The sequence below is a fragment of the Coccidioides immitis genome, assembly GCF_000149335.2.
Source record: "Coccidioides immitis RS genomic scaffold supercont3.1, whole genome shotgun sequence".
Lineage (NCBI taxonomy): Eukaryota > Fungi > Ascomycota > Eurotiomycetes > Onygenales > Onygenaceae > Coccidioides > Coccidioides immitis.
The window spans coordinates 4,974,857-5,001,351 of record NW_004504310.1 but is presented as its reverse complement, the minus strand read 5'-3'; the positions used below and the strand labels follow the sequence as shown (position 1 = coordinate 5,001,351).

The following is a 26,495-nucleotide window of genomic DNA, read 5'->3' as shown; positions in this document are numbered from 1 at the left end:
GCCAGGGGGCCGGACGACGGCAAAGGTCGAGCCAGGTTGAAGCACGCCTTTAAAAATCCGTCGGCGACACCCTGCCTCCCTTAATGCCTCCTAAATCTATGACCACTACCCCAATATATCGCGTCTTACCCTACAGCCTTAAAGTCACTTTAAGAGGGCTTGAAAACATCGATGAGCCATCAGCGCTCGCTGTACGGTCTTTAGGCCACTTACAAATCTTGAAAACATCCCTGAGCCATAGGGTTGTGTGCCGTGCCGACATTCAACCCATCGAAACGGACAAGCGGGTCTCCTTACAGAACGCTTGATAACACGGTCAACCAAGCTTCGGCCTCGATTTCATTGCCCTGCTCAATCAAGTCCGTTAAATGGGGGAATTGACGCCGTTAAAATCTTGTAACTAACTAGCAGACAAGGTGGATTATTAAGATTTCGTCAGCGTTTGGGTTTAACTATTAGCAGCCGGGTTAACTTTGTATCCATTGTCCAATAACGCCTGCAAGCAAAGGGCTCGGGCCGATGAGGGAATTGCCGAGAAAATGGCGACTTTCTTAGCAATCAATCCTTCGATCAAGTTCGATGCTGACGATTTCTTTCCCAGAGCACTCGCCGTGTGAACTCAAGTCAATTTTTTTTTTCTTTTAAATCCTCGATAGCTTTGAATATAAAAACATTCATTTTCCATATCTGTCTTGATTGGTAGTCTATTACTTTTCGCTCAGAAGCTCTCCCAGCGCTTGTTTGGGCAGATAATTCCTTAGTCTGGACGTAGTTTTGCGACGAAAGCTCCTCCAACCTTTCCACTCAAGATGCCTTTGGAGAAGAGTTTGGAGGGCGTTCGGAATGAGCCTGCCCCTGGAATAAGCTATTTTGCTTCTTATCAGAATCCTAAGGCTGGTACTGCGGCAGATCCGCAGTCAGATGGGACAAGACCGCCCAAATTGTTCCAACCGCTGAAATTGCGGGGGGTTACACTTCAAAATCGCATCGGGGTATGTTGTCCATTGCCAACAAAACAGAACTGATGGACATCCATTTGCTGATACATTCTCTTCAAAGTTGTCTCCTCTATGCCAATATTCTGCAGATGACGGGCACCTGACAGACTGGCACATGGCCCACATTGGCGGTATCGCGCTTCGTGGACCGGGATTTATGCTCCTTGAAGCCACTTCCGTTCTCCCCGAAGGCCGTATTTCCCCAGAGGACTCAGGACTATGGAAGGATTCTCAGATCGAGCCCCTGCGACGCCTAGTCGAGTTTGTACACAGTCAGAACCAGACCGTAGGAGTTCAGCTTGCGCATGCAGGTCGGAAAGCGAGCACCTTGGCCCCGTTCCTTGCAACTGGTGATATTGCTGTGGAGGCAGTAGGCGGTTGGCCGGATAATATAAAAGGTCCCAGTGACATCCCGTACTCCAGACGAATGGGTCAACCAAAGGCCATGACCAAGGCCGACATTGAAGAGTTCAAAGAGGCTTGGGGAGCTGCTGTCAGACGCGCAGTAAAAGCTGGAGTTGACTATATCGAAATCCACAATGCACACGGATACCTCCTCTACTCCTTCCTTTCGCCGGTCTCGAACAATCGTACCGACGAATACGGTGGCAGCTTTGAAAACCGTATGCGACTTACCCTTGAGATCGTTGATATTTCCCGCAAGAACATGCCAGAAAATATGCCGCTGTTCCTCCGGGTATCTGCCACAGATTGGCTCGAAGAATCCCGCCCAGACTTACCAAGCTGGAAATTGGAAGATACGGTACGTTTCGCGCAGGTGCTGGCGGAAAAGGGAGGGGTCGATTTCCTCGATATTAGCTCTGCCGGCAACCATACGGACCAGAAGATCAAGATCGGCCCGGGATTCCAGGCGCCGTTCGCCATTGCTGTGAAGAAAGCCGTGGGAGACCGTATCGCCGTGGGCACTGTGGGGAGCATCACGAACGGCAAACAGGCAAATGATCTGTTGGAAAATGAAGGGCTAGATGCAGTATTAGTGGGCAGGCTTTTCCAGAAAAATCCGGCCGTGGTGTGGGCATTTGCAGAAGACCTGGGCGTGGACATCAAGCTTGCGAATCAGATCGGATGGGCGTTCGCTACAAGAGGATCAACCGGCTTTTTGAAGTTGAGAGGGAGGGAACAGAAGAATTAGAAACCGGAGTAAGAGTGGGAATTGCATGCATTAAAATGGCGGTGTGGAGGGTGGGATGATGCTTGCATATAGATGCGTCTTGTCAATAGAGGGATAGATATCTACACGGAGTAGGGTTCCGTGGTCAGACGGCAATACATGATAGCAGCGGTTCACTAGTAGTTAACAGTGAGCAGTTAGCATTGAAAAAGGCTTTGCAACGCAATCTCATCAGGACTTGCACCATGACCCAAAGAAGCTGTGCGTCGTGGCATCCCATCCCAACATCAGCAGTTCGTTTCTGGAGCAGGCCCGCCACGTCGTGGATGAGAATGTCGTCGACAGCAGCGTCCGCGTGTCTCCGCGTCTCGCTCCGCTGCAAACGCTCTCATTACGTCAGACTCCTCCCCGATACGGCCTAGCGCGACGCATCCCGGCCATGCTGAATAAGCAACTAGGATGACTCAGCTGAGCCGAGGCTTACCCTATCTAGCCGCTTTCTTTTGGTTTTTCCTTTTTTCTTTTTTTTTTTTTTTTCCGGTTGAGTTTCTGCGGTGATCACGAGCGAGTTTCCCCAGCGCTGCCCAGAGATAACCCAGTGCGTTTGCGCCGAGGATAGGCAGTATAACGGCAGCCAGCATACCACCAGGAAAGAGGGAAGCATGTAAAGCATATAGACAGCGAAGTAAAACAAGCTGTGGAGCTCAAAAGCTGCATTTCTCCGGAGCCAACGCGCACACATTTATTGGTTGACTTCCAATGGGGACAGGCCGAAATATCATGGCCCCAATTGGCGTCGCCGGAGAGTTTGTTGGGGGTCATTGCGCCTCCTGGCCAGGGGCAAGGCCACCGCAGGCCCGCCGCCCACGCGCAGCGACCTGATCGTCCCAACGCCGGTGTGCAAAATGCGAGCAAACCTCCCCCTTGGCCCCAACTTACCCCACCATATCACCCCCTGCACACGGAGCGTGAAGAGCGATCTTCGGGCCCATCCGCCGGAATTTTCGTAGAGTCATCCCTTCGTTCCTTCATTCCGAGGACCAAGAGCCAGAACCACACACAATTGAGGGGAAGTCGGTCCAAATAGTTATTGTCGAGGCTGGCCCTCAACAACTGGTTTTGTCCCCTCACAAACACAACAAACCCATTCAAGTCACAATGGCCGCACTATCCCTACCACGAGCGACCGTCTCTAGGACCCTGTTCCGCAGGTCCTATGGCACTGTTCAGAATACCATTATTTCTCCTGTGGCCTCCGCTTCGTCGTCATCCGCCGGGGCAAACAGTGCCCTCCAAGAGGCGGTCTCAGCCACGGCACCTCGGATGAACTGGACCCGAGAAGAGATTCAGAAGATCTACGATGCACCTCTGACTGAATTGACATATGCTTCCGTATGTTGGTTAAGCTTAATTTATCTCAGCCTGAAACCGTGCTTTGACATTTTTGATTAATCAATTGCTAATACAACTACGCCACACAGGCTACGGTTCACCGTCGCTTCCATGACCCCGCCGCCATTCAAATGTGCACTCTCATGAACATAAAAACCGGTGGATGCAGCGAAGATTGCTCGTACTGCGCCCAATCTTCCCGCTACAAGACCGGGCTGAAAGCCACAAAACTAAGCTCCGTAGACTCCGTGCTTGAGGCCGCCAGGGTCGCCAAGGAGAATGGCAGCACTCGATTCTGCATGGGTGCCGCCTGGCGCGACATGCGAGGCCGAAAAACCAATCTACGAAACATCAAAGAGATGGTTTCCGGAGTGCGAGCTATGGGAATGGAAGTTTGCGTTACTCTGGGAATGATTGACGGCGAGCAGGCCAAGGAGCTTAAAGACGCAGGCCTCACCGCTTACAATCACAATCTTGACACGTCGAGAGAATTCTACCCGTCCATCATCACCACGAGATCGTATGACGAGAGACTGCAGACCCTGGAGCATGTCCGTGATGCCGGTATCAACGTCTGTTCGGGTGGCATTCTGGGCTTAGGTGAACAGGACTCCGACCGCGTCGGGTTGATACACACCGTCGCCACATTGCCATCTCACCCAGAGTCTTTCCCCGTGAACGCGCTCGTACCTATCAAGGGCACCCCCCTCGGCGAGCGGAAAATGATCTCTTTTGACAAGGTTCTCCGAACCGTGGCTACGGCTCGTATCGTTCTGCCCATGTCCATTGTCAGATTGGCCGCTGGCCGTATCTCCATGACCGAAGAGCAACAGGTCACCTGCTTCCAGGCTGGTGCGAATGCGATCTTCACAGGAGAGAAGATGTTAACTACCGACTGCTCCGGGTGGGATGAGGATAAGAAGATATTCGATAAGTGGGGATATTACCCCATGGCACCTTTTGAAAGAGGACAGTATAAAGGAAAGATGACGGCTCATACGTCGTCTACCCCTGTGGCCCCAGAGAAACAGGTTCAAGGCCAGATTCAGGCAGAAGCGAATGTATAGAAGCGCTTAGAAAAAAAAAACACAAAAGGAAAAGAAAAGAAAGGAAAAAAGACAATTGGGATATGTACTAAAACGGGTACACGGTAATATTTAAAATAAAATTGATTTTCTACTGCTCTAGTCAGCGAGGTTGTATTTTCGTAACGGCATCTATCGCTTAATACCCACAGCAACCAAAATTTGTCTCATAGCAGAGCCCTTCGAAGGAGCTTCTCAATCCGCGACAGCGTTTCCGTCTTTGATGTCACACTCGCCATGAGATATAGTACATTGCCCAAAACTCGAGAGTGTACAGTAAATCCATTGTGTCCAGCCATCAACTGCTTCTGCAACCCGCTCGCTGCTGTGGATGTGTACCCTGTAAATTTGGAATCAGTAAAAACTACCAGGGGAAATAAAATTAAAATAAAAGGAGGGATCTCAATCTTACCTCCACCACCCTCTCTGTCCTTCAAAGTAATGCTCAATACGGTCCCCAGTGCAAAGATACTCTCGACCTCCTCTGCAAACGATAAATCTCTCACCATGTCGTGCGACCAGCAACTCCACACTGTCGGGTGGTCACCTGCAGCGGCAGATTCTTTCGCATCTGCTGCCTGCTGCACTCCCTGTGCCTCCCAATCCTGGACGTGTGCCCGCCAATAACCGCTTTCCTCCATGCCAATCATGGATCTCATTGAGCTGACTGCAACGCTGCAGCCAAGCGCATTAGCAGTGTAGCTGTGTCCATGGAGCAGTGCGTCATGTTTGTGCGGGCTGTCGAAAGCTTGGAAAATTTCGTTGCTGGCCATGGTTGTGCAGAGGGGTAGTAGTCCGCCGGTGAGGAGTTTGGCGTTGACGACAATGTCTGGATCGATCTGGAGGAAAGAGGCGGAGGTACGCCGGCCGAGGCGGTAGATGCCGGTGAAGACTTCGTCGAAGACGATAGGGAGACCGGACCAGTTGGTTGATGGGGACGATGGCGGGCTTGGGGAGAATTGGGAGAAAATTTGGGGGTTCTCTCGGACTACTTGGACGAGGCATTGTTGGAAAAGGGGATCACTGTAATGCTGGGTTAGGAAGAATTGTTCGATGGACAATCAACGATGGGGATACAGTTGGACTTACGAGAACAGCATTCCTCCAGCGCCGAGGATGATCGGTTCAATTATCAACGCGCCGAATTTCACACCTTCCTTTACAACCAGGTTCTCGAGGGTTGTTTTGATATACTCTTTATACCGCTGGGCAAGCTCAGAGTCCTTTCGTGCAGTAAGATTGAAAATCGCAGACAGACTAGAGAAGTCGGCGTCTGGCCCTAAGGCCTTTTTCATTTCTTCGGGAATAGTAACACTCCATACGCCCTTGGACAATTGTACCTTGGGGAAATCAAACCAATAACCTCGTCCTCTGTACCACTCGACTCGTTTATTGTAAGTAGATGGTTCAGAACAATCCATCACGCCGATTGTATCGCCGTGATAACTGCCCTTGAGGCCGAGGATGCTCACGGTCTCTTGGCTTGCGTCCCAGCCATATCGACTAGCAGCCGCGCGCAATGCCATCTTGACAGCTACCTCCATCCCTGTGCTCCCATTGTCCGTGTAGAATACCTTTTTCAGCCGAGGATTCTGTACCTCTTTGAGGAGTAATTCTGCCAATGCCAATGCCGGTTCATGGATGTTTCCTGCGAACATGACATGACCATAACGACCAGCGGCATAAGCAGATGTCAGGGCCAGATCGGGATTCCCATGGCCTAGCCCCTGCGTCCACCAAGAAGCTGAGCCATCGAAAGTAGGTTGCAGCAATTCTGATGCACCGTTTATGGCGCCATTGGTGGGGAGTTCTTCAGACTTCAAGGTCTGGAAGCAATCATCGTGTGCCGAATCAATGACCGTAATACTCTTTGGCGTCATTCCATGATGCTGTGTGAATGGATACCATATCATGTCATGAGCCTTTGTGGACATAGACTCCAAGCGCTCGACACGCTGTTGGTGTTTAGCCTTGAGCTCCTCCAAAAGCTCAGCAATGCTGTCATGTTTGGCCGCCCTTTCGTAGAAAGTTGCCATTGCTTCCTCATCCTTCTTTTTGGCACTTGCACTTTCATCCATTTCCTTTTCAGGGGGTTGAGGCAGGGTATACAGCTTGACACCTTTTTTGCCAAAGAAATCCCGGAGATATCCATGATTTTGGTAGTACTTGTCCTCAAATAAGATAACACCTTCAACATCGTACCCACGAATTGAAAGCGACTCGTAAGCTGAAATAGATGCTGACACTCCGCCTAATCGAGAGTCACCAATCAAGACCACAGGTAATCGCAGCGGTCGATATAAATCCGCTTGCAAACTGCCATTGGGCCCTGGGGAGAGGACCCCGCCAGCGGTCTCGACAAGCGCAATGCCCGGTCCTTGTTGAGCCCAGTTATTCAAGGTCCTAGATATCGCTTCAAGAATTTCTCCGTCTTGAGGGCACTGCCGAGAAGTGAACTATTTAAGTGGATGTCTTTACCCCAAAGGGACTCTCCTGGAGATCAACTTACCGACTTCAACTGCGCGGCAAGGTGGGGGCTCACTGGTTCATCAAATTGATAAAGGCATTTGGTTGATATTCCTCTTGCAAACCGACTAATGTGCCTATATTTTATCCCATGCGTCAGTACCGATACAAACCGTGGACAATGGCAATCAGGCGACGCACCTATCATCAGCTTCGTCGAGCGCGCCTGTTGAGACTGGCTTCAGGAACCAAAGCTTATCCTTCGGCTGGTAAAACGGGATCGCGTTGCATAGAATTGTCGACACGACCGTCTTGCCGACGTTTGTGTTTGCACCGTAGATCTGGTACGCACGAGCTGTGCGCCAGAGCCCGCTACCGACGAACGAGGATATCATGGTGATGCCGATGGTGCCGGTGATGTTTCACACTCTTCCCATAGTGAAAAGGTTCGTTCCTTATATTTAGCTTCTTACGGAGAAGTTAGCAGGCGAACTCTGTCTTGTATCTAGATCGACGGCCCTTCCACCAAACGGCACAGGCTTCTGCGGTTAGTACGCTAGCTAATCCAACAATCACCGCCGATCGATCTACGGGAATATTTATTTGCTAATGAGCGCCGGCCTCCTGCCAAGAGCCACCTCCACAGCATTCAATCCCCTTATTCCGCTAGTGGGGGGCTCGCTCAGGCTCTGAAAATCAGCTTTGCACGCTCTCCAGTTCCTCCCAACCGAATTCGGCCTTTTCGGGAGGGCTGGGCGTGAGAGTTTCAAGCGCTGGGTGCCTGTTTCGGCTGCGTCGCTTAGGAGTTTTGGCTTCAGCCAGGCCAGCCAACAATCAATCAATAAATGCGGGCAACGTCCTGGCGTTGTTGCATCATCGCCGGGATATCATTCAAGGTCATTAAATATTTAAGAGGTGTTGGGCTGGTTACCCGAGGCTCTCACACCCCGTTCCTTTCTCCAACAAGGTTCTAATTTGCTTTTCCAATTTTTTTTCTTTTCCCTGGATCCCTGCGGAGAATTCGCCGTGCGCCCTCGTGCAGTTAGCTGATCCGATCCATTTTGCTGCTTTCCGTCTCTTTTAGCCAGGAATCATAATATTGCCATTGTTAAATATACAAGGCTGCGAGACCTTCCTGCCTGGGCCAGGAAGCCAGTCATTATTTTGAAAGAATTTATTATTTGATTTATCTTGCATAAAGGCCCACGTTTCCCATAGTTCCATGGTACCAACTCAATTGGCCATAATGAAGACACACAACCCACTACTAGAGACCTTCCGCTTAATTTTGGAAGAGAGAAAGGCCAAAGGACGACTCAGATCCTTGAAGGTCCTTCCTCCTGATGTTGCAGACTTCTCCTCAAATGACTTCTTATCGCTTTCTACATCAGCCGCCTTCCGGGAGCAGTACATGGACAATCTTGCCAGAATATCCAATTCACATCGCATTGCCAGCAGCGGTTCTAGATTGCTGGATGGGAATACCAATTATGCCGAAGATCTGGAGGAGTTTCTAGCCCGTTTTCATAATGCTCCCAGTGGACGACTGTTCAACTCCGGGTATGATGCCAATGTAGGAATCTTTTCTTGTATTCCACAGCGTGGGGACGTGATTATCTATGATGAGTTGATACATGCAAGCACCCATGATGGCATGCGGCTCTCAAGAGCGGGGAGACGGACGGCATTCAAGCATAACTCGGTTGAAAGCTTCCAGCGCAAGCTCCAAGAAGAGATAGATCTTGATTCTTCAATACGTTCTGGCAAGCGCAATGTTATTGTTGCTGTTGAGTCGCTTTATAGCATGGAGGGAGATTTTGCGCCGATAAAAGAAATCCTAGACGTGCTAGAATCGATGCTTCCTAATGGCAACGGCCATTTGATAGTTGACGAGGCTCATTCCACGGGCATATTTGGGCCCCGAGGAGGTGGAATCGTGCAGAGGCTCGGCGTGGAGGATCGTGTGTTCATTCGGCTGCACACATTCGGCAAATCTATAGCCAGCAATGGAGGTATGCTTCCTGGTTTTCAATTTATCTATGCTGGCTGAGACAAGAAGCTGATTTTCTAGCGATTGTTCTTTGTTCCCCACTGACAAGGGATTATTTGACAAACTACGCTCGCCCACTAATTTTCAGCAGTGCAAGTGGACTTCCTGGTCTTGTTGCAACACGCACCGCTTATGAGCTCATGGAAAAAGGTGCTACAGAACCTGTACGTTCCCTATTCCAACCACGATTCCAGAAAGCCCGTGATCCCATCTACTGACAATTAAAAATACTGAGCAGCTTCAAGCCCAGCTTCAACAAAGAATAGAGTCATTCAGGAGGAAGCTTGCCGAGATTTCACCAGCAGACAGCATTATCCTTCACATTAGCCATCACCCGACGTCACCAATCTTCTCACTGAGGACGAAGTTCCCACATGACCTGGCAAAAACCTGCCAGGACAAGGGACTCATGGTACGGGCGATTATGTCGCCGACTGTGCCTCTAGGCACAGAGCGGGTTCGGGTTTGTCTTCACGCCAGGAATTCGGAAGAAGAACTGCAGAAGCTTGTGGCCGTCATCGGACAATGGGTACAGTCGAGGGAGCGAGAAAGCGCGAGACTGTAACTTAATTATGGAATGGGGCTGCAATCGAAATTGCGATGTTGAGCCTGGATCCGGCGTTCAAACCCAGAGGGGAGACACCGTGTGAGAGAAGGCGATTGAGAAGTATATGTACGCCGTTACATATTTTGTACAGACCACCTGTGACAATAGACACTTCTCTGATGATACTGCTTCTGCAATTGCCTCAAAAATGTCAGTGCAAGCGACACTGTAAATCAACAAAGGGTATTTGGAGATCGATCTATCCTGAGTATCCAGCCTATGCCAGTATCGCGTAATCAAAATCCCAAACGCCAGGGGGTCACGCTTTCGAAGTCGCTGCATATAATGCTTATAAAGAGGCAACATCACGACTGCACCCGAGCCATTTCTACCTCCAGCATTTCTACAACACGACCAGCCAGATTACACGTCTCCTGATACTGAGTGGGGCGCATCTCCCGCAGGACATAATCCGCGACTGTACCAGGATCACGAGACGCTGGCCGGCCGATTCCAATGCCCACCCGGAGCACAATCGGAGGCAAGGCAGCATCTTCGCCAGCAGCACCTTTCCCTCTTGCCTTTGTCAACGAAGACGATGCCGGTAGAAGCCCCGCCTCTACCAAACTTTGAGTCACGCTCTTGACTCCGTTATGTCCTCTGGCCGAGAGCTCTGCCCCCCCACGGCGAATCCTCAGCTCCCCAGGGTGCAGCTCTAATTCATCGTGCACCAATATCAGGCTCAAAGGCGGTCGGTGATCTGCATTCTTTTTCCTTCCGGGTGTGTTCGCGGCGAGTGGTAAGACGGGGTCCGCTCCCTCTCTCGCCAACCACGACTTATAGGCCCGCACCATCGTTGGGCCGGAGATGTTCATGAGGGTCGGTGATTGCCATAATGTTAGCCGGGTCTGCGAGCGCGGCAGGTAGGCTTCGGTTGCTAAGGCGCCTTTTAGATGAGGGGACGGAGCAAAGGAGTTGGCGGAGAGGTGCTCGGCAACAGCGCGGAGGATGATGTGCCCGGCGGAATGAAGGGTCTTGTGGTACTTTGGTGGAGGATTGCCGAGGGAGGCGATGAAGAGGGGTGGCATCGTCAAGGAGGGAAGGGAGACGATGGGTTAGAGGGTTAGGCGCATTCCCTGGAGCCCGAGGAGGGTGAATGAATGGCCCGAAGCGCCGATGAGCTTGCCGCACTCAGGCGAGAAATTTTTGGCGGGAGTGACCCTGCCAAGACTCCGATTCCGGGCGGAAAACGTGACGTTTGCTTGTGATGGCCATATTATCGGGAGCGGTCACCGAGAGCCTAAACTCGTTTCTCGAAAGTATCAAACGAAATGGATCATATTAATCTACAGTCACGTAGGCCCTTATATACGCCATCTGCTCTCTAAAACAACCCTCACACCGTCCACATAGCAAAGACGCGATCATCCATCGGGAACGTGTAGTATGAGAGAACGGTGTTCTCTCATTGAAGACGATTATCTTCCTCCCGCTTTTTAGTCCACCATGAGGCTCTCTGGATCCTTTAAGCAGAACCGCCCTAGTTTCCTCCAGCGCACCTATCCACACAACCTGTGAGTACCCTTCCGGACAGAACCAATTTAGTGGGAGGAAAGGTCTCTTACAGCCTGAAAGCAATATAGGCGTGCGCAGCAATGCCAATTGAATTTACATTCGTAGCCCTCCGGTAGGCAACCTCGTTCCGTGAGCTCCTTAGGGGCTTGGTCCCCCATCACCGCGATCGCGGACGCAAGGAGAAGTATCGGGAAGAATTTCATGTCGTGTATATCAGAGTGGGAGTGGTTCTCTTGCGCTGGTAGTGATTTAACACACTTGGCCCATGCCTCGCCATCGTAAAACGGACACTGGCGGGATGTTTTCTCTTCTTATACACCTGGGGCAGAAGCCAATTCGGACTTCAAAAGCAGAGTAACTCAGATCACGGACCGTTGACTTCCCCATACATGTGGAGGATCAAGTTAACAATGGCATTGTTGTCTTCAACGCCCGCGGGTAATTAAAATGTTACATTCTGGGGAACAAAGAGAAAGGGACAACCCAATCCCACCATCAAGAACGGTGTTGTGCTATGACATATTTCTGGTTGCGTGAGGGGGGTCAAGTGGATACAGAGTAGTAGATTCTTTGTGCGATATTTTGATTGTTTTATTTTGTACTCGATGGTGACCGGAGGGAGAGGAGCCATCTACTTTCTGATCACCCGCAGATACTGAGCAAGAGCTCTGCATCCATATTATTAAACAAAACAATGGGGAAAAGGAAAGGCGGTCTGAGATGCGGGGTATATAAACGATGTGTACTCCGTAGAAATATGCTCAAAATACCGAAGTAATGAAGAGTGTGGGCATCTCTCCTGAGCCATTAAGTTCCAAAACCGAAGACACTTGGTTATCCTAATTATACTAATGAAGATTTCATACGCCATGATATGTGGGGTAGACACAATAATATGTATTGTACGGAGTATCTCAATAAGTTAGAATAAACATCGAAATGAGACGCTATATGTTGAGTCAAGGAAAACGTGCAACACGCGATGGACCGAAACGGCAGCGTTGAAAAATCTAGCCCCTCGATAAATCAGATCCTGATCTGATGGGTATTAAATTTGCAAGGGTATATAAGATAACTCAAGTGCATGCTTATAAAAGTTCAAGGATTATGCAAGATCGAGAGATTTTCGCTCTGATCTGTTAGAAATCCTAGCAAATAATATGCGGGTAGCGGGGAGCGAAATATATCCTTTCTTCGTGAGGGATATAACGAATATCACCCCAAATATCAATCCGAATACGAAGCACGCAAAACGAGCGCATGATTCTAGCTTAACCGGATGAAGAGGTGATCGCTCTAAATTTCGTAAAACGTTCAAGGCTCGACCGGGAACGACCCCTGCCACGGTAACTAGACCAATAGAGAGTTAGCCAAGTCCTGAGTTAGCGACGAGGTTGAACCGTACCAAAAATAAGGAGACAGGTAGCAAATATTCTCGGATTGAGGACTATCAGAATACACAAGAGCACAACGGCCCAAACGCGCCCGGAAGGAGAGCTCAGAATCCCTCCAATATTGAAAAATTTGTCGAAACGCTGCAAAGATTTTTCAACATTCAACGCCAAGTTTGCAGCAGAGCTCGTCACATCAGCGAGGAGAGACTGGGCGATGCGAAGATCAGCATGAAACGACTCCTGGAATCGCGATTGATTTGAAATCTGCACCATCAACGATTCTTGAAGCAAAGAGGCTTGGGATTCGAATTGTTGAAACGCCCTTTCAAAGCTTTCCACACGCTTCTAAAGGTTAGAACATGATCCTTAAAGTCCATGTGTCAAGGGATACCTCGTCTAAAGAAACTTGTTTTTGATGGATTGAAAATATTAGTTCATTTACAGATCGCTAGCACAATGTTAGCTCACTCTTCACAGGTAGTTAATGGAGGTGTAGCATACAACTGACGAATGAAGGTGACTAAATTCTTGGTCGATAATGGCTATATGCTGGTTTCTGATTTCGTCAAGAGACTGCCGAGTGGCTAAGGTTATTTCGGAATTAGCCTTCTGCCTTTCTTGATCTGCAGCGGCGAGCTCCGAGTTCTGCTTCAGCATCTCTGAATAGACGTTCATACTATCCTTCAGGTCCTGAATTGACTTGATCGACAAGAGGATGTCCTACTAAAGGGTCAAGGGTTGGACTGAGAACCGGAGAGTGAATTCAGACCTTAGATAGAACCCCTGCATCAGACAGGATACCTCTCATGGACTCCTTGGCACCCGCGCCAGTCCGACGGATTTGTGACTCTAAGTCAATGGCGAAAGCTGAGAATCGATTTCGAGCAAGGACATCAGCATCTTGCATATCGCGGATTATTTTTAAACGTAAGTCATTAATGGAATTCAAAAAAGAACGCTGTTTGGTAGCCTCAGCCGCTGCATCATTCAACGACTGGTTCAAGGCTGCCCCGAGGCCAAATGTAATGTCAGCGAGTTTCTTGTGGTGCTTCAGTAACTCATCTCGCTCTACATTAATGCGTGCTGCCTGGCACATAACGGCTGCATTTTGACGGTTGTTGCTGTAACTTGTCCACCACTGCGGCCGCGACTCTAAAGAATGGAGGCAGGATTCCAACTGCGCAGGGATTGCTGGTTGCTGCTTCCTGGTTTTAGCATGGAACTGTGTAGAATACGATTCAGGGCCATCTTCTTGCTTGAGACTAAGAATGGATACGCATTTATCTGGGGTTGCTGCACCCGCACCATTGAGCTCGCACATAGCTAGCCTGGCGGCATATAAGGACTTAAGCTGATCCAGGTGAAAGGAAGAGTCCCAGTTATTATCGTTTGGCCCGCCTTCCAGGAACTGACAAGATATAACTAAGTCCGTCACAGCACGCTGATGGCAAGACGAAGATGACTCCATAGAATTGAGTAGCCGAACGGCCTCTGAATAGATTTCGTTCCGCTCCGCGGCTTCCAGTTGCAGAAGGGAAGTCAAATCGACAGCAGGTTTAGGTGCCACTGGAAACACAGCGGGATCTATTCTCGTCAAGGCTATGCGCCAGATCCGAGCGAGGGGTTTAAGTACGGCATCTTACCTCTCCCAAAGGGGGAAAATCTTAGGGCCAGAGCTGTACAAGAAAAGAATATCAAGAAAAAATAAGAGAGCAAGGGTATATAGATTTTGGTCGTGAACATTTTAGTGGAGAATATCATGACTTTTCATACAAAGTCATTAAATGATCAATTTTAGCAAGGAGTTGTGTTTCCTTTGCAAGAGAAAGCCTATTTAAAGCACAGGACAGTTTTGATCATATAGGTCTTTTATGTAGGAAGCTCATGAAGAGGGGAATACAAATGAAAGGGTTCTGGGTGACAAGGAAGACGTTGCCTTTCCTAAGAAACAAAGATGATCATATTAATAAGAGTGACAATTCAATTCATGAAAACAGTTTCTAGATGTCATCTAGAGCGATAGATATAGGTTAGCATTAGATCCCTCAACGTAAAAGTGATGGAATAGTAGTTGAGTGGTGCTGTCGCCCTGCTGGTGTCGTGCAATCGAGAGATATCTGCCCGAGCAGAGAACGCGACTCGCAGCCAAATCCCAAAAGCGCGAGGCCCCTTGATTATGTAATTGCCACGTGATAAAATTGAGCGCTAACCCGAAGTGTTTTAGCGCCATCGAATTCAATTCGGCGTTGCGAGCTCGTCCTCAGGACTTGCGACAAGCATCAATACTGTTTCCGCAAAGATGACCTGGGCGGTGTCTCGAAGTTGCTACCGGCAGCTCCTTCGGGAGTCTGCACGGGTCAACTCCCTCCCTGCCTTCCTCATACCGGCATTTTCACTCCCCCAACGATCGCAGACATTCTCGACTTCCGCAGCGACACAATCCCGAATCGGGTCTGCGCCGATTTCAGTTCCACCAGAAGTGTCCTTAAAATTCATTGATTTGCCAAAATCAGGGGCGACCACGAGAGTGACAGCTGCGGATACTCCTGCTATGGCTGTGGAAGTATCTGGTCCTTTGGGTTCGTTTTTATCTGGTTGCGACCTTGCAAGAGGAATTCGAAATAACGGTGTGAAATAGGTCAAATGACGCTGAAGATTCCTTCATTCTCTACGCTGCAATACGATGCAGAAACCCGAAAGGCGAAGTTTGATATAGCCAATGTCGAGGATAAGCACCAAAAAGCCATGTGGGGTGCGTATATATTAAATATGTGACTGGTTGAGTACTGGGGCCAGGGAGTGTGCTAATCGGAATGTGGACCGCAGGAACAATTCGGCAACATCTTAAAAATTACATCCTAGGCGTTTCTGAAGGCCACATTTGCGTCTTGAAGCTGGTCGGTGTCGGTTTCAGGGCGTCGATAGAACCCACAGCCATCACACTCACACCCGAATACTCCGGGCAGCAATTCGTGTCCTTAAAGGTTGGCTTCGCGCACCCAGTCGAGCTGGGAATTCCACAGGGAGTCAAAGCAAGTACTCCACAGCCGACAACTATTCTACTGGAAGGAATTGATAAAGAGATAGTTACCCAATTTGCGGCAAACATCAGAAAATGGAGAGTCCCAGAACCATACAAGGGAAAGGGTATCTTCGTGAACGGAGAAACGATCAAATTAAAAGCGAAGAAGATCAAATGATATCATTGTCGCATTTTTTGGGATATCTTTGGGTTATTTTTGCTGTATGTACATGATAGGTTTTGGTATCTTTTTTTCATAAGGGCGTGCTGTTGCTATGTAACAATACTAGAAAGTAGATCGAACTCTATACACTTTCCTCTAAATTGATGCCTTGGCAGCATAGACGGCGCGGACTGCGTTGATGACCTGCTCGAAAATAGACTTCGGGGCCGCGACCACACCCCTGTTCGCTGATAATTTCCTGCCCTTGGTGAAGTCGAGTCTGTTGCCGGTGATATCAGTGACCTCGCCTCCAGCTTCCCGAACAATCAAGTCTCCCGCGGCGTGATCCCAGATTTTCTCTTCATAGTCGGCCCTAACTGGCAATCTGAGGTAAATGTCGCCGGCGCCGCGTGCAATTGAACAATACTTCGCCTGAGAGTCCAAGCGCACGCTGGGCGAGTTAATCCCAAGGCGTCTGGCGACTTCGGCATTATCGTCCTGGGCGGAGTGACCGGCCTCGACTCCCTCGCAGAAGCAAGCCTTTGTAATATCCGTAACCGGCCTCATCGAAATTGCTTTGCCCTCTCGCACTGCACCGTCCGAAAGCGGGCGACTCGTGGCACCTTGTCCCTTCACAGCAGAGAAGAGAACTCCGGTCTCCGTGCCAGCGGCGCCGGACTGTCCAATCTCAGCGGAAAGGGGTGCAGAGTCATCGAGTGGAAGGTTGGGACATCCGATAACGCCAACTTTGACGTCGCCATCCTCTATGAGACCAAGGCAGACAGCATACTGACCACCTCGGAGGAAGCCCTTGGTGCCATCGATGGGGTCCAATGCCCATATTCTGCCTTTGGGGCCACCAGGGCTCTTGCCGCCGTCAAGGGCGTCAAGCATCTCGGTCTCATTCTTAAAGGGTCCGCCGATAACTTTGTCGCTTTCGGCATCGGTGAGTTTGATGTCCTTGACGAGATTCCACATCTCATTTCTCAAGGCGTCGTTCTCCCGGAGCGAGTCCGCATCTTCCTCTCCCACGACTTCATCCTGGGGGAAGTTCGCGCGAATGGCTTGGATGATCAAGGCCTGGGCGCCAAAATCTCCTTTCGTCACAGGGGAAAAATCATCTTTTGAAAGAGTTCCTTTGGTCTTCTCGTAGAATACCTTCTGGGTCAAAATGGCGGCTCTCTGCACCGCCAGCTGGGCCACCAACAGCTCCTGTTGGTAAGACATCTTTCGAGGGAAAAGTGACGAAGTGAATAAGTAACGCGGGGTAACCAAAGGTGAGAGGATGCGGGGACAGCCGGAAAGACTCAGAGCCAGAATGAGGACAACTATGGAAGACAAAGCGATTGAGCAGAAATCCCGGGATCTACAGAGATTAAATAAGTTTGCCTGGGGGTAATTTGGGCGTTTCATCGGTTGCAACTCCAAGACAGGATCACTAGGCCAGATGTCACTCTGCAGGGAGCAGTCGGGCCGGTCGTCTCGCGATTGCTCACGGAGCATGCCGAACCCGGCGGCCGATCTGCTTATGTCACAACGGCGGGACCAGCACTAAATCATATTAGGGCTAGTTCCTACTCAGGGCACTGACAACACCAGGCTAACCGCAAGAAGCTAGCTCGTTCCGTCGCTACCTGAGCTTGTTTGGGCGCTAATCACGTGATTCAAGACGTCATGTGCAAATTGCACTCACTCGCTGACCAACGCAACCTCGCAGTCCCTTGTCATTGCTAAGAGGTATCGGCACCAGCGCATCCCGAAAGGCAGCTCAGCCCTGCAATTGACGATTGGAGAAGCTTGATGTTACTCAAAAACCATCATATCAAGTTGCAGTTCTCTGCATCACCTGTGTCGAATTCATCCGCCAAGCATCCTCTGTCTACCCCGCGCGCTCTCCGGCTGGGTCGGTTCACAGAATAGCTGTGTGCCAGGAAACTCGCCCACGGTTTCCACCAAGCTATCCCGATATTTGTACAAAAGTATCGGGGCGTCAGTACATCTGGGGGTTTCACCATTTTTCCCACCAACGTTTGCTACCTCTAAGCCTTTCCTTTCAAACCCCTTTCCAGACCTCCTTTAGCTCCCCTTGAGCCATTATCCATCGCTTGGCTCAGGAACATGAAAGGGTCATAGCACCGCAAACGGCTAGAACTTTCCTAACCCCCTCCTACTCTCTCCTTAGCGAAGATATATAATAGGTGTTACTAATATACTCCGTGATTTCTCGAGCACAATTACTAACTTGGTTACAGGAACGGATAGCTGCCAGGCACGATGTTCTCCTCTTCGGTACGGGACCGCCCTTCCCCCCTACTTTGCTCTTTTTAAGTTTTGTCAAAGCCCTGGAACATGTCAGGTCACAAAAGTCCATTACGCAGTCCCTTTTTCTTTTTGATAGGGTGGGATTTGATATATTTCATTCTCCCTTGGTTATTGCCTCAAAGATTACTCTTGGTGGCAGTGATTGTTTCTCTTCAGTTTCGAGTTTATTCTTTGGTTGCCACGAGCATCCTATTTAACTTGAGGATTCACGCCAAGGTTCTAATCATTCTTTCCCCCTATTATAGAAGAAGCCGTTTACAGCCATTACTGTCCAAATCGACCGGCTCACTAGTGAGCAATACGACGTGGATGATTCCGGTGGTATTGTAGACCTAATCGAAGTCATTCGACTGCAAAGCAGCGGGCCTCAGGAAGCGAGTAGAGCTCTTCGAAAGAAGCTGTATGTGAATGGCCCCGTGATCTCCGGAGCCAATAGACTAACCACAAAATAATCTAAAGAAAATACGGAAGTGTTCATCGCCAACTGCGAGCTCTGACAATACTTGATTTCCTTATCCAAAACGCTGGTGAGAGGTTTTTGAAAAGCTTCGCTGATGAGCCACTTCTTGAACGATTAAGAGTCGCTGCCACAGATTCAGTGTCGGATCCAGAGGTAAGAGAGAAGTGCAAACAGCTATTCCCACAATGGGCCATATCCTATAAAAATACACCTGGTATGGAGAGAGTAGCCCTTCTCTATAAGCAATTACCCACGCGGAAGAGGCGCCCTCGACCTCAACAGTCTAAAGTGCTGAAAGAAACAGAGGAGGCTGCGAATGAACCGCTGGGTCATTCAGTGGCTATAGCAGCTGGAGAGGGACCTTCTACGGTTCTGGGCTCCCCGACAACTCGCAGGTCATCCATGCCTCCGTTCCCTGCTGTCTCCGGCAAGTCTAAAGATAAAAAGAAGAATCGAAGAGGACAGTTTAACCTTGAAAAGGAGCGACCGGAGATTTTACAAGCAATAGCGTCTGCCTCGGTGGCAAGCACTAATCTCACAAACGTCCTTAAACTTGTTAATCGTGAAACTCAGCGCGTGAGCGATAATGCTGAGGTTATGGAGAAATTTTCACGATGCAAGGAACTGAGACGTCAAATTTTACGATATATCCAGCTTGTTGAGAGTGATGACTTCATTGGTAGCCTGATCCATGCAAATGAAGAGCTTGTAAATGCATTGATGGCATTTGAAGTCCTTGACAAAAGCGTCGATTACGACAGTGATAGTGAGGATGATCTCTCCATTGATGATATTCGACGGCTGCCGGAAAGGAATGTCACGGAAAGATTTGCTGGCTTGGTGCTAAGTCCGCCAGCCAAACCGCCGCGACCGCAAAGGCCGATGAGCCTTCCTGGACCTTTACCTTCGACTTCTAATCCCACCAAAAAGCAACTTGCTTATGAAACAGCAAGTGAAGATTCTTCGAGTGAAGTAGAAGAAGAAGATGACGATGATGAGAATCCTTTTGGTGACCGAAATGCAATACCCACTCCATCTATCGAAAAATTGGGGTTAACCTGGTAAGTGTGCTGTTGTGTTCTTTTCCCGCACATCTCTTTGCAGACACGCATTTTGACTAATCTATACATCTGTACAGGCGAGACGTTTGAGCTGATTTAGGATCATACTCCTCAGTTCCCCTCCGTTTTAACTATCAGTAGTCCGTAGTTTGGTATCTTTTTACCTTTTTTTCTTTTTCCTTTTCTTTTCTCTTCTTTTCTTTTTGGTTGGCGTTTCCTATATGCATTTTACCTTGCGTTTTACATACGGTTTCCACTCGGTATACGTTTTATTCATTTTGAAAGCCTGGTTTGTCGCGAATACCCTCTTTTGCCGCTATATCTCTTTGGAGAAAATTACGCCATGTCAGCATATTTCTGAACAATATACCAAATGAGAGAGGCTATGCGCGAGCTCCCGAATAAATTCCGCTTCTTTACCATCTGTTGTATTCCTCTACTCAAGTACATCGTACTCTTAGCTCATCGTCTGGTAACTTTCTGTGGCAAACTGCCATTCCAGACACATCTAGCTCCGTGCAGCGTAAAGCCATATGACGCGTTGAAAACTCTCGCCCTCCGCGAAGTATAAGTAAAGCGGAGATATCGAACCGGACTTGTCCGCGGGGATTTTCTCCTGCAGATATAGGATACAATTGACTATATACGTACCTAAACCTATCTTAGAAGTGCATTGCAGATCCGAAAGCACCCATTCCCTTTTAAGCCGTACAAGATACTCATAAGCATAAATCGGACTGCTGCAAAGTCATTCTAGCATTTCGTTCCTGGAGAAAGGGGACGCGGTGGCAAAAGCAGGGCTCCATTACCCCAGCTGTAAGCCACTTCTTTGAAAAGCAACAGGTTAACACCGTTTAAAAATAAACGGAAGATACAGACGCCTATTACTCACTCAAGAGTTGAAGAGAATACCCTCCCTTCGTCCTCAACAAAGATTAAGCACGGTAACCCCTCGCTCCCCCTCGAGCAACAAGTCCGAAACGCTTGGAGAGGCACGAGAAGACAGAAACAATAGAAACCGAGTCATCAAGCTTCAAGAAAAATACTTTCAACATAATCATCAACTTACCCTCTCCGTTTGAACGAGCACGGACACACCATGTGCTTTGGCAGCGCTCCGCGGCCGAATCCCTATCACTTTGTCCCCTACAGCGAGGCTGCAAGGCCGGCCTCGCTAGATGATGTTGCGAGATGGAATTCGGCGATTAGAATTTGCAACCCACCTAGAAAGTCGAGCGGCACCGATAAGATGATGGGCAAGGGATTAAACATCACAACTGACGAAATTCGACGTCGGTCTGACAGTGGTGGAAGTCAGTGAGATTGCCCGGTCCCTATGAAGTGTGGGCATCCAAGTGTTTTAAGGCTGGGCTAAACTTCATTGTTGTTTATTTTCTAGGCGCAGTTAAGCAGTTGATGGCGTTTACCATTAAATTCTTTGCGAACACTTTAATCTCATTGAATTGAGGGACTCAAATAAAATCTTTGGCAAGTATAATAATACAGCCAAGTGGGAGCTTGCGACCTTATATCTTAACATTTTAAAAACCAATCTTAGGCCAGCCCCAAGGCGAACGGATCAGCAGTCATCGCCTGCATAGCCATCCACCCGTCCAGCCATGACACATCATCTAGTTGTGGGTCACTCTGGTGCATGTTCTGCTCTTGGCAAATAACCTCATCAACGGCCTGCCATATCTTTGGGTCAGAAATGGGCTGTTGAACTTGGAAATAAGTCTTCAGGGTAGTATCCATGTCTGGGTTGTCCAGCGAAGCTTGCCATTTTTCCTTAGTCTTTGCAATAGAATCAAGGGCGCGTGTGGCGCTTCGGAACGCGATAGAAAGCTCTTTTAACGCTTCGCAGCAGACTTTAAGATCGTTGACCGCAGCTTCACGCGTAGAGCTGTCTTCTGATGTGCATGAGAGAAGTAAGTGCACTAGAGTAGCAGAAAATATCATATGTACTCCCTGGATATTCATCCTGCGTAGGGACCATTGTTGCTTGTATATCTGAAGAATTAAAGCAATCGCACGCGCCGACTCGGCACATCCTTCCCGAATGTCTGTGGTCATGGCACCGCTAGCGCCAGCAATCAAAGGGTGATTTGCGAATATCATTACCTCGTGGTATTGCATGTGGAGTAACAGGGTATGGGGCAATGTGATGCTCGACTGGAAGATCGATTCTGTCGAAATCTCAGGGGGTAATGATTGCCTCCAGTGTATCAAATCCCTTGTGACCTTTTTGGTGCTACTGTTAACAATGCCCCTGGAATGGAGTTTTATATCGTTACTGCAAGCTATTAGTAGGAGCACAGCGTTAAAGGTATTGGGAGACGCAGCCTCACAATATCTTTTGCAGCTGAGCCATGATTACGTAGAGGCTCACTTGGTGCTCCAACACATGATCAATCGTATCTGGATACTGGCGGGGTGCGGGTTCATTAAATGGCTGTATTGCCTCATCGGTATAATGCGTCCATGCCCGCGATTTACCAGACTTGTGGGATGGCTTTGGGACTGTTACGCCATCCAGGTTGATATGCATCGTCAATCTACCAACGTAATAGCTCCAGCCAAGATCAACGAGAAATGTTCCCCAGAATGCTACGCGACGAGCGACAACATCATGCTGGTCCATAGTCCCCTTTTTAACGTAGGGATCGGGGTCCATGTGCAATGCGAGGTCGACTGCAAGCCGCATTGCCATACCACTATAAAGCCAGCCACGAGCATCTCTCATCACAGCTGCTTCATGGGCGCTCATGATGACAAGTGCTTGAACTGTGGCAACGGATGGGCTATCCATGTCGGCATCCAAAAGTACGCGAGCACGTCTCCCAAAAAACTCGGCTAGTGGAGAAGGAAGCTCCAAAATTATTCGATCTGTAAAAGCGGAACCGATTGAACACCTGTACCTATCTGTTAGAGCAGAGAAAAATTTGTGGCTGTAGCTTCGACTTACATCGCATTGACCAAGACTTGATTATAGTACGGTGATTGTGATTTAGGGTCAGTGGTACTCTGGGATAAAGTCCGTGCACGTGTGTTCAGGAAAACGTCTTCATCAACAACATGTATAAATGGGTTTTCCCAAGCAAAGTACAGTCCAATTAGGTGGTCTTCAAGTTCGCGAGGGACAGTGTGACCTACCCCAGCTTGGGCGAGACAAGTATCGGCATCGTACCCGCAAAAAGGGGCACTGTCCGCTTGAGGGCCGGGAGCCTCATTCAAGAGATGCATGTTGGAAGTGGCACCGTAGTACCGTAGCTGGCCGTCCTCGGCAACGCGAAGAGAACCCAGACGTTTGGAAAGCTGATCCAGCTCGTCGTCAATACAGCCACCAAGGTGCTGGGTGGTCGGTATCGTCGTTCTTCCGTCTAATCTGTGGCTGTAAGTCCCGATTTCGTGGCCGAGGCTGCCTAGATGGGTTGAACGGGGGTGCTGATCTGGACTGGGAGGAGCCTGTGACGGACCCTGTCTCCTGACGAGATATGCATGGCAGTCGAGGGTGGAGGTCGGCACGGGAACGGGGATGTTGTGCTTCCGGAGGGTGTCTTCCAGGAGCAGGACGCGGTTTATCAGCTGGGAAGCGGCAACCTTTGAGACTCTAAAAGAGACTTCTGTTACAACAGACACACATCAAGCGGCCATCCGGAATGATTGCAGCTTACTTCCGCCTATCCGGGCCACGCAGGTAGGTGCAGTCGTGCTTGAGTCGCAGGCAGTTGGAGCACCGGGGGGAAGCAGCATCGCAGCGAACTTTCATACGACGGCACTGGTCGCAGGCCGTTGTGATGTGCTTTCCCTTCCTCTCCGCCCTGCCTGGCATGGAATAGCTTTTGGGTGTAGTTTGGAGATGCGAAGCTCACGAACCCGGCATCGAGGACTTGGATGCCGCCGGCAGATCGACAACGTCGGCTCAACGACCTCAGAAAGCGTGCAAAACCACATCCATTGCACCCCGTAGCTTTTATCTCAGCTCTTCGTATTTGATCTCATGATTCGCAGAGCCATTGTGGAAAATGCGGGGAAGTTGGCGGCTAAAAGGAGATATCTCCACATGGTTAGAATGTCTGTAGAAGCTGTCTTTTGCTCAATCTAGTGTCGTCAAGCTCAGTTAACTACGTAGTTAACTAGCCAGCTCAACAGCGACAGGCTGTGTCGAGTACTTGATGCTCTCAAGGTCCCCGTTCCACAAAACAAAGACCGGCATAACGGACACATTTAGCTCTCCACCTAGGATGTAGAGTATTATGTAGATTCTGACTCTGATTTTCACCCTGCGCGAAATCACAGGCCGCGATCGTCGTTCGGCCCGCCGAGGAAACGCGTTGTTTGCCGAGAGGCTGACTAAGCCCCCCTTTTTGCTTCTTGACGGGCTTCCAACTGGCTCAACGGGCGCGTCGAGAATCGAGATGGGACAAACCCGCTGACGGGGCATCGCGATCGGGATGAGTCTCAGTCCTCCAGAAAACGGAACCTCCTGGCGTTGTCTTAACCAGCCGTAGCGCTGTGGCTGATAGCTCCCCGATGCCATCATACAGATTACACTCCACGTATATCATGCCCGACTCGCCTCAGGTCCCAGCAACAAAAGTACAGGCCACTGGTCTAGTTGAAAGGGAACGCTCTGCTGTCAATATGTCATTCTCTTCCCCTCTCGATGATTCCAAGCTACGGACCTACGTATCGTCGTCTATCGGTCAGCGAGAGAGACGGTTGGAGGAGGGACTCGCCCTCGATCACTGAGTCTCGGCAACATCACCACTTTGCCCAGTTAAGGTAGTTCACCACTAAGCAAGCCACACCACTAAACAAGCCAAATCTTCCACCACCAAAATTCCTCCAACATTCAACATTCAATATGTGACAACATGGTCAACAATGTCTCAATTAGGCTTGCAATTGAAGATCTTGAATTGTAAGAGACTCCAAATTACACTGCAACTGTAAGAAAGTACTCAGTTAATCAAGAGATCCTGTACTAATGGCATAAAGACTTGCAACTTGCTTAGAATGAAGCAGCCTCCTGATATAAGAAAAAGCTCTCTGATATACAGGAGACAGAGCTTCTGAATTATATAAACAAGCTCTCTAGCTGTGGCCTTGCCATTACATCTCAGATTCTATGAAATATTGTACAAGAGATGACAGAAGAGAATATTGAAATCAACTAAATTAATTGATTTTGTGAGTGGCATAATAACAAGATCAAATGCATTTATCTCAAAGTAATTAATTAAAATAGACAGATAGCAGATAACTATCAGTACTTTAAGTACTTCTATATACTTGTAATTTGATGATTTATTTGATTACTTACAATTACAGTTATTGATGCTGGCTAACTATTTGACTACTACTTATGGAATAGTTGAAGCAGAAAATTAATTAATATAATCTTGAGCTCTCAAACATCTATAACTTTAATGAAAAAGAATTTCTTCTAGACTTCTGCCATGCCTCAAAGTAATTAGTCTCTATTGAAGTCTTATAAGCTGGAAAGAATGCTGTCATCCAGAATGCTAGTTAGAAATTTCTCTTATTACTCTGCTCAGTCTCTGCTGAAGAAATTGCACTATCTTCAGCTCTTATTTATCAGAGTGAATTATGAGATCTCCAGAATACATGACTAGATAATTATAATGAAAGTGAATGAGTCTACTTTACAGCTTTAACAAATGATTAAAGCAATAATGAATATAAACTAAAGTAGTTGAAACAGATTTTTAATCAGCATACTAAGAAACAAGCTAGTTGAGAAAGACATCTGCTTCTACTAGATAGTCATTTCTCTCATATAAATATGAAATTTATTAAATACACTAACTGTAAAAAGATTCTTCTTATAATTCTTCTGCTGCATTTAATCTACTGTTTGCAATCTCTTGATGTTGGAATCTTTGAGCTGCTGGGCAAGGCATATTTCAATGAGCTGGAAGCACTACTATATTAAGAAATAGATTATATTTGAATGACAAAAAGAGATTTCTGGAGACTATTCAATATGACTTGAAAGAAGACTTTGACAGTTGAAAATATACTTACTGGCTTTGTAAAGACTGAAATTAACTCTCTGAATTCTTAATATCAACTACATTAATTTAAAACTGCTCAAGCTCCTATACTACTAGTTAAATCTTCTATTTCTAGCAATATGCACCAGCTTTAACAAGAGATTAAGAGTATACATCTCTGGTACAGCCTAAATTTGCAGAGTATTAAATAAGTTATTCAAGCTAGTGAGCAGTTTGCTTTTTGTAATAAACTGCTGGAACATGAGAATCAGTAGCTAAGATTAACTCTAGTAATGAAGAAGCAACACCACAAGTAAGGCAAGTCTCTAGATCTACTTAATAGAGATAATTCTAGTCAAGTGCAGTTCTGATCTCTAATAAAAGTTCTTAAGACATGTGAGTGCTTGAATGAAATAGAGACTGAAAAAGCTGATAAAATTACTCAAATATAAGAGACAAAACTTCAACAAGAGCTTTAAAAGAAGCAGGCTGCTAGAGATATTAAAAAAAAGTAGATTGAATGAGAGAATGCCTGTAAAAAGTATCTGAAAGCAATAAGAGACTGAAAAAATCAAACATGCTAGACAAAGAGAGACACAATATATTACTTGTGAGAAGAAGAAGACTTTACAACTAGCAGAGAAGAAAAAATGAGTGATTGAATGTGCTAATAAATGCCAGCAATCAGAGCTTCAAGTGCTGGCTTTAAAGTGCTGTTGGAAGGACTTCTCTACTAAAGAGTCTTATCATGGAGAGTCTATACAATCTTCCAAAAGAGGAAGTAAGAGCTCTACAAGCATCTCTAGCA

At 48.1% G+C, this 26,495-nt stretch overlaps 12 protein-coding genes across 12 annotated transcripts; 6 read left to right on the top strand and 6 right to left on the bottom strand.

Moving 5' to 3' along the window:
• The first annotated feature begins 628 nt into the window (after positions 1–628).
• Positions 629–2,372, top strand: CIMG_01315 (NADH-dependent flavin oxidoreductase). Its single transcript, XM_001247543.2, has 2 exons — positions 629–992; positions 1,060–2,372. The coding sequence occupies exons 1-2, from the start codon at positions 810–812 to the stop codon at positions 2,149–2,151; spliced, it is 1,275 nt and encodes a 424-aa protein (XP_001247544.1). The 5' UTR covers positions 629–809; the 3' UTR covers positions 2,152–2,372.
• A 707-nt stretch (positions 2,373–3,079) lies between these two features.
• CIMG_01316 (biotin synthase) lies at positions 3,080–4,709 on the top strand. Its single transcript, XM_001247544.2, has 2 exons — positions 3,080–3,522; positions 3,612–4,709. The coding sequence occupies exons 1-2, from the start codon at positions 3,289–3,291 to the stop codon at positions 4,587–4,589; spliced, it is 1,212 nt and encodes a 403-aa protein (XP_001247545.1). The 5' UTR covers positions 3,080–3,288; the 3' UTR covers positions 4,590–4,709.
• A 65-nt stretch (positions 4,710–4,774) lies between these two features.
• CIMG_01317 (dethiobiotin synthase) lies at positions 4,775–7,529 on the bottom strand (the record flags this gene model as incomplete). The annotated part of the gene is made up of 5 exons (XM_001247545.2): positions 7,275–7,529; positions 7,117–7,210; positions 5,697–7,048; positions 5,020–5,630; positions 4,775–4,947 (listed from the first exon to the last, which is right to left on the bottom strand). Exons 1-5 carry the CDS (start codon positions 7,466–7,468, stop codon positions 4,775–4,777), a joined length of 2,424 nt encoding a protein of 807 aa, XP_001247546.2. The 5' UTR covers positions 7,469–7,529.
• A 766-nt stretch (positions 7,530–8,295) lies between these two features.
• On the top strand, positions 8,296–9,853 carry CIMG_01318 (aminotransferase; the record flags this gene model as incomplete). The annotated part of the gene is made up of 3 exons (XM_001247546.2): positions 8,296–9,085; positions 9,145–9,287; positions 9,362–9,853. 3 exons carry the CDS (start codon positions 8,296–8,298, stop codon positions 9,686–9,688), a joined length of 1,260 nt encoding a protein of 419 aa, XP_001247547.1. The 3' UTR covers positions 9,689–9,853.
• CIMG_01319 (peptidyl-tRNA hydrolase) lies at positions 9,846–10,827 on the bottom strand. Its single transcript, XM_001247547.2, has one exon. The coding sequence runs from the start codon at positions 10,756–10,758 to the stop codon at positions 10,036–10,038; it is 723 nt and encodes a 240-aa protein (XP_001247548.1). The 5' UTR covers positions 10,759–10,827; the 3' UTR covers positions 9,846–10,035.
• Positions 10,828–12,061: 1,234 nt separating this feature from the next.
• On the bottom strand, positions 12,062–14,107 carry CIMG_01320 (uncharacterized protein; the record flags this gene model as incomplete). Its single annotated transcript, XM_001247548.2, has 5 exons — positions 12,062–12,595; positions 12,651–12,981; positions 13,031–13,087; positions 13,141–13,359; positions 13,409–14,107. The coding sequence occupies 5 exons, from the start codon at positions 14,105–14,107 to the stop codon at positions 12,351–12,353; spliced, it is 1,551 nt and encodes a 516-aa protein (XP_001247549.2). The 3' UTR covers positions 12,062–12,350.
• An 831-nt stretch (positions 14,108–14,938) lies between these two features.
• CIMG_01321 (mitochondrial 54S ribosomal protein YmL16) lies at positions 14,939–15,924 on the top strand (the record flags this gene model as incomplete). Its single annotated transcript, XM_001247549.2, has 3 exons — positions 14,939–15,218; positions 15,278–15,391; positions 15,466–15,924. 3 exons carry the CDS (start codon positions 14,939–14,941, stop codon positions 15,837–15,839), a joined length of 768 nt encoding a protein of 255 aa, XP_001247550.1. The 3' UTR covers positions 15,840–15,924.
• On the bottom strand, positions 15,818–17,879 carry CIMG_01322 (3'(2'),5'-bisphosphate nucleotidase). Its single transcript, XM_001247550.2, has 2 exons — positions 17,430–17,879; positions 15,818–17,375 (listed from the first exon to the last, which is right to left on the bottom strand). Exon 2 carries the CDS (start codon positions 17,325–17,327, stop codon positions 15,981–15,983), a length of 1,347 nt encoding a protein of 448 aa, XP_001247551.2. The 5' UTR covers positions 17,328–17,375; positions 17,430–17,879; the 3' UTR covers positions 15,818–15,980.
• CIMG_01323 (VHS domain-containing protein) lies at positions 17,573–20,055 on the top strand. Its single transcript, XM_001247551.2, has 5 exons — positions 17,573–18,022; positions 18,077–18,113; positions 18,392–18,546; positions 18,606–19,667; positions 19,745–20,055. The coding sequence occupies exons 2-5, from the start codon at positions 18,099–18,101 to the stop codon at positions 19,755–19,757; spliced, it is 1,245 nt and encodes a 414-aa protein (XP_001247552.1). The 5' UTR covers positions 17,573–18,022; positions 18,077–18,098; the 3' UTR covers positions 19,758–20,055.
• A 711-nt stretch (positions 20,056–20,766) lies between these two features.
• On the top strand, positions 20,767–21,881 carry CIMG_01324 (uncharacterized protein; the record flags this gene model as incomplete). The annotated part of the gene is made up of 2 exons (XM_001247552.2): positions 20,767–20,980; positions 21,067–21,881. The coding sequence occupies 2 exons, from the start codon at positions 20,767–20,769 to the stop codon at positions 21,132–21,134; spliced, it is 282 nt and encodes a 93-aa protein (XP_001247553.1). The 3' UTR covers positions 21,135–21,881.
• CIMG_01325 (fungal specific transcription factor) lies at positions 21,081–23,499 on the bottom strand (the record flags this gene model as incomplete). Its single annotated transcript, XM_001247553.2, has 4 exons — positions 21,081–21,960; positions 22,016–22,579; positions 22,633–23,277; positions 23,342–23,499. 4 exons carry the CDS (start codon positions 23,497–23,499, stop codon positions 21,222–21,224), a joined length of 2,106 nt encoding a protein of 701 aa, XP_001247554.2. The 3' UTR covers positions 21,081–21,221.
• A 300-nt stretch (positions 23,500–23,799) lies between these two features.
• CIMG_01326 (uncharacterized protein) lies at positions 23,800–24,235 on the bottom strand (the record flags this gene model as incomplete). Its single annotated transcript, XM_001247554.2, has 2 exons — positions 23,800–23,906; positions 24,097–24,235. The coding sequence occupies 2 exons, from the start codon at positions 24,233–24,235 to the stop codon at positions 23,800–23,802; spliced, it is 246 nt and encodes an 81-aa protein (XP_001247555.2).
• Between the last annotated feature and the right edge of the window lie 2,260 nt (positions 24,236–26,495).